The sequence below is a fragment of the Triticum urartu genome, chromosome 7 (genome assembly GCF_003073215.2).
Source record: "Triticum urartu cultivar G1812 chromosome 7, Tu2.1, whole genome shotgun sequence".
NCBI lineage: Eukaryota > Viridiplantae > Streptophyta > Magnoliopsida > Poales > Poaceae > Triticum > Triticum urartu.
In genome coordinates this window covers 436,446,690-436,460,805 of record NC_053028.1, presented here as the reverse complement: position 1 = coordinate 436,460,805, position 14,116 = coordinate 436,446,690, and the positions used below count along the sequence as shown (strand labels likewise).

The window sequence follows — 14,116 nt, the reverse complement described above, 5'->3', positions numbered from 1 at the left end:
TTTGGTGGGTTTTGGGCCAAATTAGAGGGGTGTTGGGCTGCAACACACACGAGGCCTTTTCGGTCCCTCGGTTAACCGTTGGAGTATCAAACAAAGTCCAAATGATACGAAACTTGACAGGCGGTCTACCGGTAGTAAACCAAGGCCGCATGACAAGTCTCGGTCCAATCCGGAAATGTTTAATCCCCACACACGAAAGAAAGCTAGAAATGGCCACCGGAGGAGAACGAAGCGCCGGAATGCAAAACGGACAACGGGGAAAATGCTCGAATGCATGAGATGAACATGTATGCAAATGCAATGCACGAGATGACATGATAAGAGATGCACGAAAAAGAAAACAACACACGGAGAACCCGAACCCGAGAAATAAATATAACTTAGCGCCGGAGACGGCAAGAGTTGGATACAAATATGGAAAGTTATATCTGGGGCGTTACAATGCATCAGAAAAATAATGCATCCATTCCGGAGTAAAATTGGTTTTCACATAATAGTTCTAAATTTCTAATAGGGCCATCAAGCAGTTAATGGGCAAAATAACACCAATCCTAGTCAAACAAATGAGCCCTCTTGATTATAAACACAAACGTGTAGATAGTTGGAGATGCAAGGCTTGGGATTACAATATATTTGTTATGCACAATTTTTTCGTCACTTCGTCCCTGTATGCCTAAATTATGGCTCCATCTCTCGTAGACCCAAATTTGCTTGATACACGCATACAGAGAAAAACACCTATTTACACCTCAACTCAAGTTTTTTTTTTTTGTGAATAAACTCAAGTGTTGACATTGAAGGTGAAGGTGAATTGAGGGTCACTCAGATAATTAGATTCTTTTTGGTGTCGTATTTTTCCGAATGTATTTCAGGCCTTTCATTAATGTGTGTTCAATGGGAGGAGACGCTTCCATTGACTTTAAAAACATCTGTAACGATTTCGTTAATCTTAAAATAATGTGTTTGCTTAGTTTTTTGAAGGCAATCATAGGGTATATAAACTATAAAGGATGAGGTGATGAGCGTATGCGTGTATTACTGTGTTAAAATAAGATGAAGGTTCACCTCAAAATAAAAGATGAAGGTGTGGCGAAGTGGCCATAGGATAAGGCCAACTCCACCGCGCGACTCCAAACGGACGTCCGTTTTGTTCGAATTCTATCCGTTTGGGTAGGGATTCGGAGTCGTGTCCGGGCGTGTCCTGGGATGCGTGGCCGTGCGCCCAGCGCGCGGACGCATCCCGGCCGCATCTTGTCCGCGTATTATTTCTTTGCAAATCCTTAACTTTATTTCATCATTCATTTTTGATACATGAAAAATACATTATCACATTTTCATTAGTAAAGTAAGACCAAAGAAAATAAGAACCACAAGAATACATTTTAGAAGATACCCAACTTCCATAACTACTTCTTTGAGTTGGGTTAGGGCCTTCTCGATGCACTCATTGTTGATCTGGAGGAGGCTCGATCTGGCATCCTCCTTTCTTCTTCAAGCCAGAAGTAGATGTTACTTCCTCAGACCTAGTCTCGTGTCTAGCCTCTAATTTAGCAACAAGTGCACTTGTCTCATTTACAGCCTCTATGCTAGCTAAAAGTGCACGAACATGTACTAAATTTCGCTCTGTCAATATATCGATGTACTCTTCTTCCCAATCCCAAAACTTGCATCCATTCTACACAACAAAATTTAAAGTTATCACAACTAGTCAAATCTAGAGCACAAACCGAAGCTAAAAAAAGCGCATACCCCATCGTTTAAGCACTTGATGAACACCCATCCGGGATGTTCCGGTTGTAGACACGCAGCACATGACCATCCTTGAGCAGTGGTCGCACTTAATGAGTGGCAACGGTGCGCCGACGAGTTTTTAGGCAAGCACCGAGTCCGGCCGACCGCCGTTCGTGTATCTGTCGGCGGACCACCGACGGTGCAGATCCGAGCGGCTAGAGGAGGAGCCACTGCCTGCATGTGGCCTTGCGGCCCTGCCAGGGCCTTCGGGCGAGGTGCCCGACCAGTCCATGGCGCGGCGCGGCCTCCCACAGCCGGCCGAGCTCAAGACCAACCGGATCCGCCCCAAATCCGGCCGGCGGGTGCGCAAACCAGGTAGCCGTGGTTGGTTAGCTCGGCGGCGCCGAGGGGAAGGGGCTGGGCGAGCTCGCGTCCGAACTGCACGGCTGCAATGGCAGCGGCGGCGGCGGCGGCGAGGGGAAGAGTGGGGAAGAGTGGAGGAGTGCGGCCGAAGGGAGGGAGGGGGTGGATAGAAAAAGGCCCGCCCTGTGCCACCGACGGGCGGGCCAGGGGAGGACACACGCAGACGACCCACGCGTCCGCGTGGTGTCCGTTTCACCTCAAAAGCGGCGTAAACTTGGGCCACGGATGGGTCGAAAGCGGAGACAAAACAACAAAAGTCTGTTTGCTCCCACGCACTAAGTCGTCTCGTTTGTCCATTTTACCTCAAATAGATGGGGCCGGACAGGATAAGGTAGAAATTGGCCTAAGTTCAGCATCGCCTGTGTATTTGCGTCTATTTAAATCGTGGCGCTGCAGTCTGCGTCCGTTTAGATGGCGACAAGGCACAAGGCGACGTGCTCCTCCGCGGAACGGCCAGCTACACGACGCCCGCCGCTGCCTGTGCCGCCCGCCTGCGTCCGTCGCCCCGCTCTCTCATTATTTCTCTTTCCCAACTTCCCTCTGTGCATACATCGCCCGTCTCCCCTCCCTTCTCAGCAACAACGACGCCGCCGCCGCCGCCGCCTCTGCTGCAAGAAAGAACCAGCAGCAGCAAGTCGGCGACACGTTGCAGTCGAGCTAGCCTTGCGAGATCAATAATCTGCTGGCCAGGAGAGGAGAATGGAGGCGGCCCCAACGCCGGCGGCAGCGGAGACGCAGCACCGCCACGGCGGATGCTTGTCTGCCAGGACGTTCATGCCGCCCGGGCCGGTGGCGCGATGCTCCGGTGGCTCCTCTCAGGCAGCCGGATCTCCCGGTAAGATTCATTTCCTTCCTTCACTCATTTGCTTATTTATTTAATTTTGCCTGTTTGCAACGGAAGTGAATCCTCTAACATCAAGAAGATAAGTCACCTAAGCTATAATTCTCTAACTTTCCTCTTTCACATCCATATGATTAAGGCTAAAATGACTTGAATTAATTTGCAAATTACAAATCTATTGTATACATTTACAAAAAATACACACAAACAAAATTATGATGCAATAAAATTAATTTTAAATTTATTTACATAAACAGTAACCACACACATAACCTGCTACAGTAGATAATTACATTATTTGCTACAGTGTCTCTGACTTTCCTTCTTTGTTTTGCACTAGCTCTTTAATGTTAGAGGATCCACTTCCGTTTGCAACGTTTGGTTTGGTTGGTGCCTGCGTCTGCGTGTAGTTTTAGCTGTTCTTTTTTGCATTATAGGAACCTCTTCTGCCATTTCTTGTTGCTCCTGAAACAAGGATTTCGAATATTGCGCTGTGGTTGCTGCTACTGAATCGCTGATGCTAGTTTCTTTCCTCTGTTGTTAGATGTGTATGCTCTTACCTTTCTCTCACTCTGCCAGTTTCTATGGTACCTTGCCCCGTTTACCATTTTCAACGTCTTAATAAGCATTGATGTGTGTTTATGTTTTTGTATGTCACCGTGATGTGCATGCCAATCCATGTCGCCTCAATCTTTATGTTCAGTACGCGCAACAAAAGTCAGCATTGCAGGTCCCTAAAGAAATCGCACTGAAAGTACTGCTACTCGCTTGCGCATTTGGGACAATGTCGTCGCTCAATCATGGTTCTTAACTTCTCATCCTCCCCACTCACGGTGTACTGAGCTTCCAATCTTATGTCTCTGTCATTGCATCGTGAACACCAATGAAGAAATTATTGCACTGTTTTTTTCCCATCCATTGTTCTTGTGATCTCCGTCTTGGCGTTAACAGTTTGTTGACCAAATGTTTTTGCGCGAAATATTTGATTTCTTCCATCAGATCTTACAATGCTACTAGATTTATTAATTACCTACTACTATAAAAGTCATTACCTGTTATAGTCTCGTGACAACACCTAGTATTAGTTTTTGTAGGAACTTTAAAGCCGTCAGATTTATTTTATATGCTCCTCTCCGCTCTTCCAAATTATGGCCCCTTGTTGCGGCCATTTGGTTCTAAGATTACATATGACTTGACCACATCAAACAATTGTGACTGCACATCCACAACAAATGTTTGTCCATTGCTTGAACAGTATGTCATGCTAACAGTTGCTTGCGCTTTTGGGAAGCTTATTTCAGTCAGGTTCATACATAAAGTAATCATGGTGCGCAGCTGATTTGGTAGGAAATCTCAACCTTGATTGCCCTATTCCACAGTTTGTCGATCAATCAGAGAGCGTTTGGTGAGAAATTATAGGGGGTCTTGGTGTTGGGGTGTATCTCAGGACTCAGATCATGAACATGTAGCACAATTTGAGGGGTAGTATAAGTTAGGTAGGCTATAACAATATTTTCCTTGTCTGATCTTATCATAATGGATCCATTAGCTTATAAGAAACACAAGCTAGTATTTAAGATTCCCCGCAAAAAAGATACTCCCACTTTAGTGATTTAAAAGGCCTAATATTACTTTACAGAGGTAGCAGTATTTAAGATAGCATAGACCACAAAGGTTCGTCAGCGTGTCTTTAGCCTTGATAGCTAACCTTTGTTTTTGTGTTGCTGCAGCATGCACATGACAATTACAAAGTATGTTATTAGTCATTTTGCATTGGTTATTATGAAAATTATTTCTAAGTACTCCCTCCGTCCCAACATAAGTGTCGTGGTTTTGAACTAAAACCACGACACTTATTTGGGGACGAAGGGAGTGTTATAAAAATTCTTTATTTCGATAGTTTGATGTTCAGTGTTTATTAATGGAATGTGCCTGTTCTTGTGCAGATGAGGCGTCATGTGGATCACCAAGATGGATAGGGAAAAGTCTCTTTTGTGTATGCATCAAAAGGAAAGGGGCATATGAGCGAATATGCATGAACCTTACACCGGTGCAGGTTTGTTATATCAAAACGTTGCCCAGATTTGTTAACAGTTTTTTGCTTTTGGGGTAAAGAAATCCACTGATCATTGAATTTACCAGTATTTAAGATAGCAAATACCACAACATGTTCATCAACGTGTCTTTAGCCTTAATAGCTAACCTTTTGTTTTTGTGTCTTTAGCCTCTCCCCATGTGCAACGAGTTTTAGGTAGTCTAGTCTGTGACCTTCCATGCACAATCACTCTGCAGGATAGACATGACAATTTAAGTGGCCAAGTCATAGTTCTGTTCATAAGATTTTATCTTCGAATGTGTCGACTTGAATGGCCCAATTCAGAGAACTATTTAGCTGTATAAGACACAAACTAGCTAACTGTTTTTGGCCGGCCATTTACAGGAACAGAGGCTTCAGAGGTTGAGGCACCGCATGAAGGTTTATTTTGATCACTCAAGGCGAGATCATCAGGTAACTATATCTAGTACTAAATGTAGAAGTCTTGACTATTTTAATCCACACTTCTAATTTTTGAGACCATCCTAACTGATATATTTATAATACTAGCTAATTGCACATGTGTTGCAACGGTGACATACATATTCTAGTGGTTCAACATCAATCTTGTTTGACATATACCTTACACCCACCATATTCTAGATTTTTGTAAGATTTAATTTGATTTAAGTATGAGCAAGACAAGGCAAGGAAAGTTTTGATTTAGTTGAGGTTTTGGTAAGATTTGGTTTGATTTGATTGAGTTAATGCATGATGTGGTTTTGAGAAAGTACCAATTTGGTTTAGATTATTCCAAGTTACTCCATTTATGCTTTTATTTTGTGCGGCACTGGTTAAGATTACCAAAACAATCAACAGGAAACCGAAAAGGAGGGGGATTATGGAGGAAAAAACTGAGGGAGAAGGTGAGGCGAACCTACCAACTCCCCTTTATCAGTACCGGTGGGTCTATTCTACGACCATCCTTGTAGCAACCAACTTAAGAGCATCTCTGGCATATCCCCAAAAGTTATATTTGGTGGAAAATTCCTGATTTCAGGGATTAAGCCCTATCTAACAGATCCCTCAAAATATAACTTTCCATCGAAAATTCGAATCTGAGCCCGAACTCATCTGCACCTGCGCTCATGAAAAAAATCAAAATAAATACTAGAAAAATTTAAAAAATTCCAAAAAAAATCTGGGCGGTAGACAATTTGATGCGTAAGGTACGCTCCAATTTTCAAAACGTTTGGACTTCTGTGCAGCTCTCAGCAAAAAAGACAAATCGGAGGTCTGTAAAAATGTGTACTGTTCATATACTGTTCTGGTCTGATTTGTGTTTTTTGCTGAGAGCTGCACAGAAGTCCAAATGTTTTGAAAATTGGAGCGTACCTCACGCATCAAATTGTCTACCACCCTAATTTTTTTTGGAATTTTTTGAATTTTTCTGAATTTTTTACGAATTTGTTTTTGACCGGGTGCAGATGCACCCGGGCACCGAAACGCCGCTCTCACTTTCCATCCCTTAAAATGCAACCATCCATCCTATTTTTACTCTGGAGATGCAGTTTAGGCGGCCACCCGACCTTCCCCTCGGCGCCGACCCGCCTCTGACCGTCGTCGACCCTCAGACGACGGAGCCGTTCCGTGCCACCATCTCGCAGCCCCGCTACCCTCTCCCGCACCTTCTCCAAACTCGTCGGTGCTGGAATCGGTATTTTTGTCTCTGACAACGCCGCCGTCGTGTAACTCTGCCCGATCGCCACGAGGTTTGTTTTCGACCGGAATCGGACCGTCCGACCTTGGAGATGGCGTAGAAAGGTCAAGCGCAAGCCCTACACGGACCATGGCGCCGGAACCACTAAGTAGACTGCCGTCGCTGCCCCTACATCCTAGACGAAGTTCGTCGCCTCCACGCCCAGGAACCGCCTCTACGGCCTGCTAGGCAGTGTCGCTGGTGTCCTCCATCGCCTTTCGGACCTAGCTCGAGCTACGTCGTCAGGCGCCGCCTCTCCGACCCCGTCCAGCCGCAAGGTGTTTGTCAAATTGCCTTTATGTTTTTTCACTTATTTCCTATTTTTCATCGAAGAAAGGTCTCAAATGGATCATTAAGTTCTCCAATGTGTAAATCAAGATGTTGTGGGAGATGATCTTCGAAGATTCATCGTCGCAGGAGGAAGAAGAAGATGGTGAATTTGAGTTGGCGACTTCTGTGGTTGCTATGGAGGAAGATTTTAGGAGACCGAGGCATGGTTCAGTTTGGTAGAAGGTTGTTTCTTCGAGATGGGATCATGGGTCATGATGGTCTAATGAGGGATTACTTTATGTAATACAGTATATCCCCCTTAATGTTTTGGCGCCGATTCCGGACACATTGGGATTTCTTCAACACCATTGTAAAAGCCATGGACAAACATGATAATTGGTTTCACCTGAGAAGGAATGCAGCGGGAACATCAAGTGCAAGTTTTGTTGAAGGTTATAGCAGACATGCGAGTCCTTGCTTATGGATATCTGACCGGTGCCATCAATGACTATGTTCGCATTAGGGAAGTTCTCATCCTTGAGTGTGTGAGACGATTCTATGCAGTTGTGATCGAGATCTATAGACCGGAGTACTTGAGGGCTTCCACTAATGAAGCTACCGAGAGGCTCATGGCAAAAAATGAAGAGAGAGGTTGGCCAGGGATCTTGGAAGTTGGATCCATTGACTTTATGAATTGGACATGGAAAATTTGTCATGTGGCATGGCAAGATCAGTACAGAGGGCATTGCCATGATCCAACCATCATTCTTAAGGCAGTTGCATCCCATGATCAGTGGATTTGGTACGCATACTTTGGGATGCCTGCCTCTCACAATGATCTCAATGTCCTCCAGCAATCTCCTCTTTTTTCAAGGCTTGTTGCTAGTGACAATTCACCTTGCAACTATGTTGTCAATGGTCATGAGTACAACATGAGATACTACCTTGCCGATGATATCTATCCTCCGTGGGCCACATTTGTGATGACAGTCCACCGTCCTAAAGAACACAAAAATCTGCAACATGCCAAGAATCTATGAGAAAGGATGTTGAGATAGCTTTTGGTGTGCTTCAAACACGCTTTACAATTGTCCGTGGCCCTAGTGAGTATTGGAAGCCTCGGATCCTATGGCAGATCATGATAACATGTGTTGTTATCTTGCACAACACTATCATCAAGGATAAGAGAGAGGACCCACAGGGTTTTCAATATCTCTACAATGGTGTCCAAGTGGAGCTAGAACATACCGAAATAGGATCGAAGCATTCATACAAGCATACCGAAGGATCGATAACCGAGAAGTTCACAATCAACTTCAAAAAGATCTTATGGAGCACCATTGGTGACTTCATACCACTTGCTATTTGTGCTTTCATCATGTTTATTTGGGTTCTTAGTTTATTTGGACTGTATATTGTGTTTGAATTTGAATGCTTAAGTTTGAGAACATTTAATTTGATATGTATTTGGATTGTGTGTACTTGAATAATCAAGTTTTCAATTAATATGCTGTGATAGGTTTGAAAATGGTTGGATGAATTGGCAAAAGATTTTTTTAAGGGATTAAGTTTTAGCTGATCTGCTAGATGAAGACAACTTTTTGGTGATACTCTTTCAGCAGTATGGTGTGCCCATCAACTACAAGGCATCTGTGGCGACTTAAAAAATCTCAAGATCTATCGGCTGAGTCTCTCGGAGGTGTTCATTGGGGTAGGGTGTGCGTGTGTGTGTCCATAGGGGTGATTGTGCATGTGCGTGTGATCATCTGCATTTGTACTGTGTTTCCCAAAAAAAACTAATTATATGCATGCATATTTGATTAATGGTTGGAAGGGAACGTTACACCAATTAGTAGTCCGAAATGCACCAAAAGATTACATTTTATACATATCACTAGGAAATTTCCCAATTATTTGAGTCCATGATACATAAAATTTCCACTAGGAAACGGTGGCTGTAAGTCACTGTAAATTTGTGGCATTTACCATAAGATACTACAAATTAGATAACTGGATAGCTATATTATCTCCCAAATTCTTTTTTAAGTATTATCTCCCTAATTTTGATGGATATCAATTTATGATAATAGGAAGCCTTGAGAGCTCTTTGGTATGCAACATACCCTGATCAAGAACTTGAAGGTTTGGTCTCTGAACAGTGGAAGGACATGGGCTGGCAAGGAAGAGATCCATCAACTGACTTCAGGTAGACAGAGCTAATCCAAACTAAAACTTGCCAGACTAACTTTAAGAATATTCAGCTCTGCTATGAAATTAAGCAGCATTGCACCACTTGTTACAGAGGCGCAGGATTCATATCTCTAGAGAATCTTCTATTCTTTGCAAAGACATTCTCTGTAAGCAATGTATCACAATTGCCTTTTTTCATTGCCTACTCTTATGATGAATATTGACCACCCTCCACTGTACAGGCATCATTTCAGAGGCTACTACAGAAACAAAGCGGCAATCAAGCCACTTGGGAGTACCCGTTTGCAGTTGCTGGTGTAAATATCACATTCATGATCATGCAGATGTTGGATCTCCAGTCCAGTAAGCTCGCACAGAAACATGCAAATTATTCAGTTTGTAAACTGTAATTTTACTAATTTATGGCAGTGAAATCAATTGCAGCTAAACCGAGAACGTTCGTCAAAGCTGTTTTTGTCCAAATGCTTTCAGGTAGGACCAGTGCAGTATACATATACCTTTTGTACCGTTCGTTCGTTCAAATCGTTCTCAACAAATTCTCATTGATTCCTTTTTGTGCCAGAGGATGAATGGGCATTTGATCTGCTCTACTGTGTTGCTTTCCTTGTGATGGACAAGCAGTGGGTAGAGAAGAACGCTTCTTACATGGACTTCAATGTACGTCTCATCCTCTCTACCCGCAAATCTTCAGATTGCGTGTTTGATAGATCTTATGACTGATGTAATTACCAGGAGATACTGAAGTCAACTCGAGCGCAGCTGCAGAAGGAGCTTCTGCTGGAGGATGTGATGAGGATTGAAGATATGCCATCATACAGACTGCTTTGCTAGCGGCCATATCTGTTGGAAACGATGACCGAGCTCATGATGCGTGTGCATAGACCCCTTTCTTTCCTTGTTCAGAGGATATAAAGAGACACGTTTTGTAAGTGACTAATGTCGGTTTAACAGAGGCAATGCATAATGCGTAAGCATCCCTTCTGAGCTCGAGCTCAAATGAGCTCAGATGAACAATATCGTGATGCGGATGACATATGCAAGTTTCATGCAATTTTATGAAAAGTTGACATGAAGATGATAAGGAGTATTTTGTCGCCATGGCGGAAAGAAAGGGGTGCCATGGCAAGGAATCCGAAAATGAAGCCACGACAACATATCGGTTCCGGTAACTCGATTGAGATGCCGGTGCAAAAGAAGAAGTGACGGGAGCGTGCCATGCGATGGAAAGGTGGGGTGCTCCCGATAACTGGGTTCCCACGTGTCGATGGCTCGGAAACGGGCAACGCGTAAGCGATACATCGTGTGCGGCGAGCAACAGATACATGCAATCATCCCATACACACACATCACATGCATACGGTCCACGGGTGGTCGCCTCGGCGTTATACCTTTGCAGCGTGCATTTTCGTGGCGGTTCGAGTCGGTGCGAAGTAGAGGAAGTAAACGTTCTCGGAACGGTCGTAGGGGAAGTAGTGGTACTATTGGTCCTCAGTGACGGTAGTGGGAGTAGTGGTTCACGAGTCGAAGAGGAAGTAGTCGTTCATGTTCGGGAAGCGGTAAAGGTACGGGTCTTCGACAACGGTCGTCGTACACGCTCCAATGTCGTCGGTAGAGGTTCTCACGACCTTGGCGACGGTAGTGGTACATGTTTTTTCGTGGATGTTCGAGTCATCGGTAGCGGTACTTGGTGAACCCCGAAACGGTCTTGGCGTCTTTGCGCGTAAGGGGTACTTGGCGTTTCCGTGTAGTTGGTCTTGCCGGTCCCGGTCTCGGCAACATAGTTGTACAAGAGCGTCACCGGACTAGTCGAATCCAAACTCTTCGAGGGCTGTTGTGGTACTTGGCGCTTGCAGTCTTGACAGCTCGAACGGGTGTTTGGCATTCTCGGTCTTGCGGGTCGTGGTACTTGGCGGTCTTGACGAATCCAAGGGTACTTGGCAGTCCAAAATTGCTCCTGTCCGGGGACGTTTAGTGGAGGCAGGGTCGCAGGTGGTCGGGGGGATCATGAGGTGGTAGCATCCGGAGAGGCACGCGGAAGGGCTCGGCTCTAGGCAAAGAAGATGCCGGAGGGGAGCAGCCATGGCCTCGGCCAGGGAGGTGACGTGTGATGACCCACAAGTATAGGGGATCTATCGTAGTCCTTTCGATAAGTAAGAGTGTCGAACCCAACGAGGAGCAGAAGGAAATGATAAGCGGTTTTCAGTAAGGTATTCTCTGCAAGCACTGAACTTATAGGTAACAGATAGTTTTGTGATAAGATAATTGGTAACGAGCAACAAGTAACAAAAGTAAATAAAGTGCAGCAAGGTGACACAATCCTTTTTGTAGCAAAGGACAAGCCTGGACAAACTCTTATATAGAGAAAAGCGCTCCCGAGGACACATGGGAATTATCGTCAAGCTAGTTTTCATCACGTTCATATGATTCGCGTTCGGTACTTTGATAATTTTGTATGTGGGTGGACCGATGCTTGGGTACTGTCCTTACTTGGACAAGCATCCCACTTATGATTAGCCTCTATTGCAAGCATCCGCAATTACAACAAAACTATTAAGGTAAACCTAACCATAGCATGAAACATATGGATCCAAATCAGCCCCTTACGAAGCAACACATAAACTAGAGTTTAAGCTTCTGTCACTCTAGCAACCCATCATCTACTTATTACTTCCTAATGCCTTCCTCTAGGCCCAAATAATGGTGAAGTGTCATGTAGTCGACGTTCACATAACACCACTAGAGGAGAGACAACATACATCTCATCAAAATATCAAACGAATACCAAATTCACATGACTACTAATAGCAAGACTTCTCCCATGTCCTCAGGAAAAAACGTAACTACTCACAAAGCATATTCATGTTCATAATCAGAGGAGTATTAATATGCATATAGGATCTGAACATACGATCTTCCACCAAATAAACCAACTAGCATCAACTACAAGGAGTAATTAACACTACTAGCAACCCACAGGTACCAATCCCAGACTTGGATACAAGAGATGAACTAGGGTTTGAGAGGAGAGGGTGCTGGTGAAGATGTTGATGAAGATTGCCCTCTCCCGATGAGAGGAGCGTTGGTGATGACGATGGCGATGATTTCCCCCTCCCGGAGGGAAGTTTCCCCGGCAAAACAGCTCTGCTAGAGCCCTAGATTGGTTCCGCCAAGGTCCCGCCTCGTGGCGGCGGAGTCTCGTCCCGAAAGCTGGCTTATGATTTTTTCCTCATCGAAAGACTCCATATAGCAGAAGATGGGCATCGAAGGGCCACCAAGGGGCCCACGAGGCAGGGGGCGCGCCCCCACCCTTGCGGGCAGGGTGTGACCCCCCTCCGGAACTTCTTGCGCTCAGTATTTTTTATATATTCTGAAAACGACTTCCATGAAGTTTCAAGATTTTTGGAGCTATGCAGAATAGGTCTCTAATATTTGCTCCTTTTCCAGCCCAGAATCCCAGCTGCCGACATTCTCCCTCTTTATGTAAACCTTGTAAAATAAGAGAGAATAGGCATAAGTATTATGATATAATGTGTAATAACAGCCCATAATGCAATAAATATCGACATAAAAGCATGATGCAAAATGGACGTATCAACTCCCCCAAGCTTAGACCTCGCTTGTCCTCAAGTGAAAGACGAAATCGAAAAATATGTCCACATGTTTAGAGATAGAGGTGTCGATAAAAATAAAATACGGACATGAGGGCATCATGATCATTCTTAGAACAACAACTTATATAATTCTTGGCATATGATCTCTTATGCTAGAGTAACAATTAAATCACAATTTCAAGTATGAATCATAAACTTCATTGAAAACTAACAAACTATAATCTCAGTCATGGGAGCAATTGCAATTTATCATAACATAGGAAAGAGTCAATATAAGAGCTTTTCAGCAAGTCCACATACTCAACTATTATATAGTCTTTCACAATTGCTAACGCTCACGCAATACTTATGGGTATGGAGTTTTAATCGGACACAGAGAAAGATAGGGGCTTATAGTTTTGCCTCCCAACGTTTTACCTCAAGGGTAATGTCAACAATAATAGTTCATGAAAACTCACATCCAATTAGCCATATATACCAGGATCTTTCCAACATGTTGTGCTTGCCAAAATATAAAATTTAAAAAGGAAGGGTGAAGATCACCATGACTCTTATGCAAGGTAGGAGATAAAAGTAAAAGATAGGTCCTTTACAGAGGGAAGCAGAGATTGTCATGCGCTTTTATGGTTGGATGCACAAAATATTAATGCGAAAGAACGTCACTTTATATTGCCACTTGTGATATGGACCTTTATTATGCAGTCTGTCGCTTTTATTTCTTCCGTATCACATGATCGTATAAAGCTTATTTTCTCCCACACTAATAAGTCATACATATTTAGAGGACAATTTTTTATTGCTTGCACCAATGACAACTTACTTGAGGGATCTTACTCAATCCATAGGTAGGTATGGTGGACTCTCATGGCAAAACTGGTTTAAGGGTGTTTGGAAGCACAAGTAGTATCTCTACTTAGTGCAAAGAATTTGTCTAGCATGAGGGGGAAAGGCAAGCTCAATCATGTTGGATGATCCAAGACAATATAACTTATCTCAGATGTAAGAAAACATAACCCATTACGTTGTCTTCCTTGTCCAACGTCAACTCTTTAGCATGTCATATTTTAATGAGTGCTCACAATCATAAAAGATGTCCAAGATAGTGTATTTATATGTGAAGACCTCTCTTTCTTTATTACTTCCTATTAATTGCAATGATGACCAAAACTATGTTTGTCAATCTCTCAACAGCTTTTATTCATCATACTCTTTCTATGTGAGCTCATTACTCTCCA

The 14,116-nt window shown here is 43.7% G+C and overlaps 1 protein-coding gene across 3 annotated transcripts; it reads left to right on the top strand.

Annotated features, from left to right (window-relative positions):
• Window positions 1-2,572: 2,572 nt before the first annotated feature.
• Window positions 2,573-10,251, top strand: LOC125522091 (ELMO domain-containing protein A). Of its 3 annotated transcripts, none has more exons than XM_048687164.1 (9): window positions 2,573-2,989; window positions 4,942-5,051; window positions 5,436-5,504; window positions 9,150-9,265; window positions 9,362-9,416; window positions 9,492-9,612; window positions 9,694-9,741; window positions 9,833-9,927; window positions 10,003-10,251. In XM_048687164.1, the coding sequence occupies exons 1-9, from the start codon at window positions 2,854-2,856 to the stop codon at window positions 10,099-10,101; spliced, it is 849 nt and encodes a 282-aa protein (XP_048543121.1). In that variant the 5' UTR covers window positions 2,573-2,853; the 3' UTR covers window positions 10,102-10,251. The 3 variants fall into 3 exon arrangements, with proteins under 3 accessions (XP_048543121.1, XP_048543122.1, XP_048543120.1); XM_048687165.1 differs by having other exon boundaries at window positions 9,679-9,741; window positions 10,030-10,251; XM_048687163.1 differs by having other exon boundaries at window positions 9,679-9,741.
• Window positions 10,252-14,116: the final 3,865 nt, after the last annotated feature.

Coding starts and splice junctions, on each gene's coding strand:
- LOC125522091 (XM_048687163.1), top strand. CDS start 2,854: ATGGAGGCGGCCCCAACGCCGGCGGCAGCGGAGACGCAGCACCGCCAC. Junction 9,266..9,361: donor GATCCATCAACTGACTTCAG/GTAGACAGAGCT, acceptor CACTTGTTACAG/AGGCGCAGGATTCATATCTC. Junction 9,742..9,832: donor TTTTGTCCAAATGCTTTCAG/GTAGGACCAGTG, acceptor TTTTTGTGCCAG/AGGATGAATGGGCATTTGAT.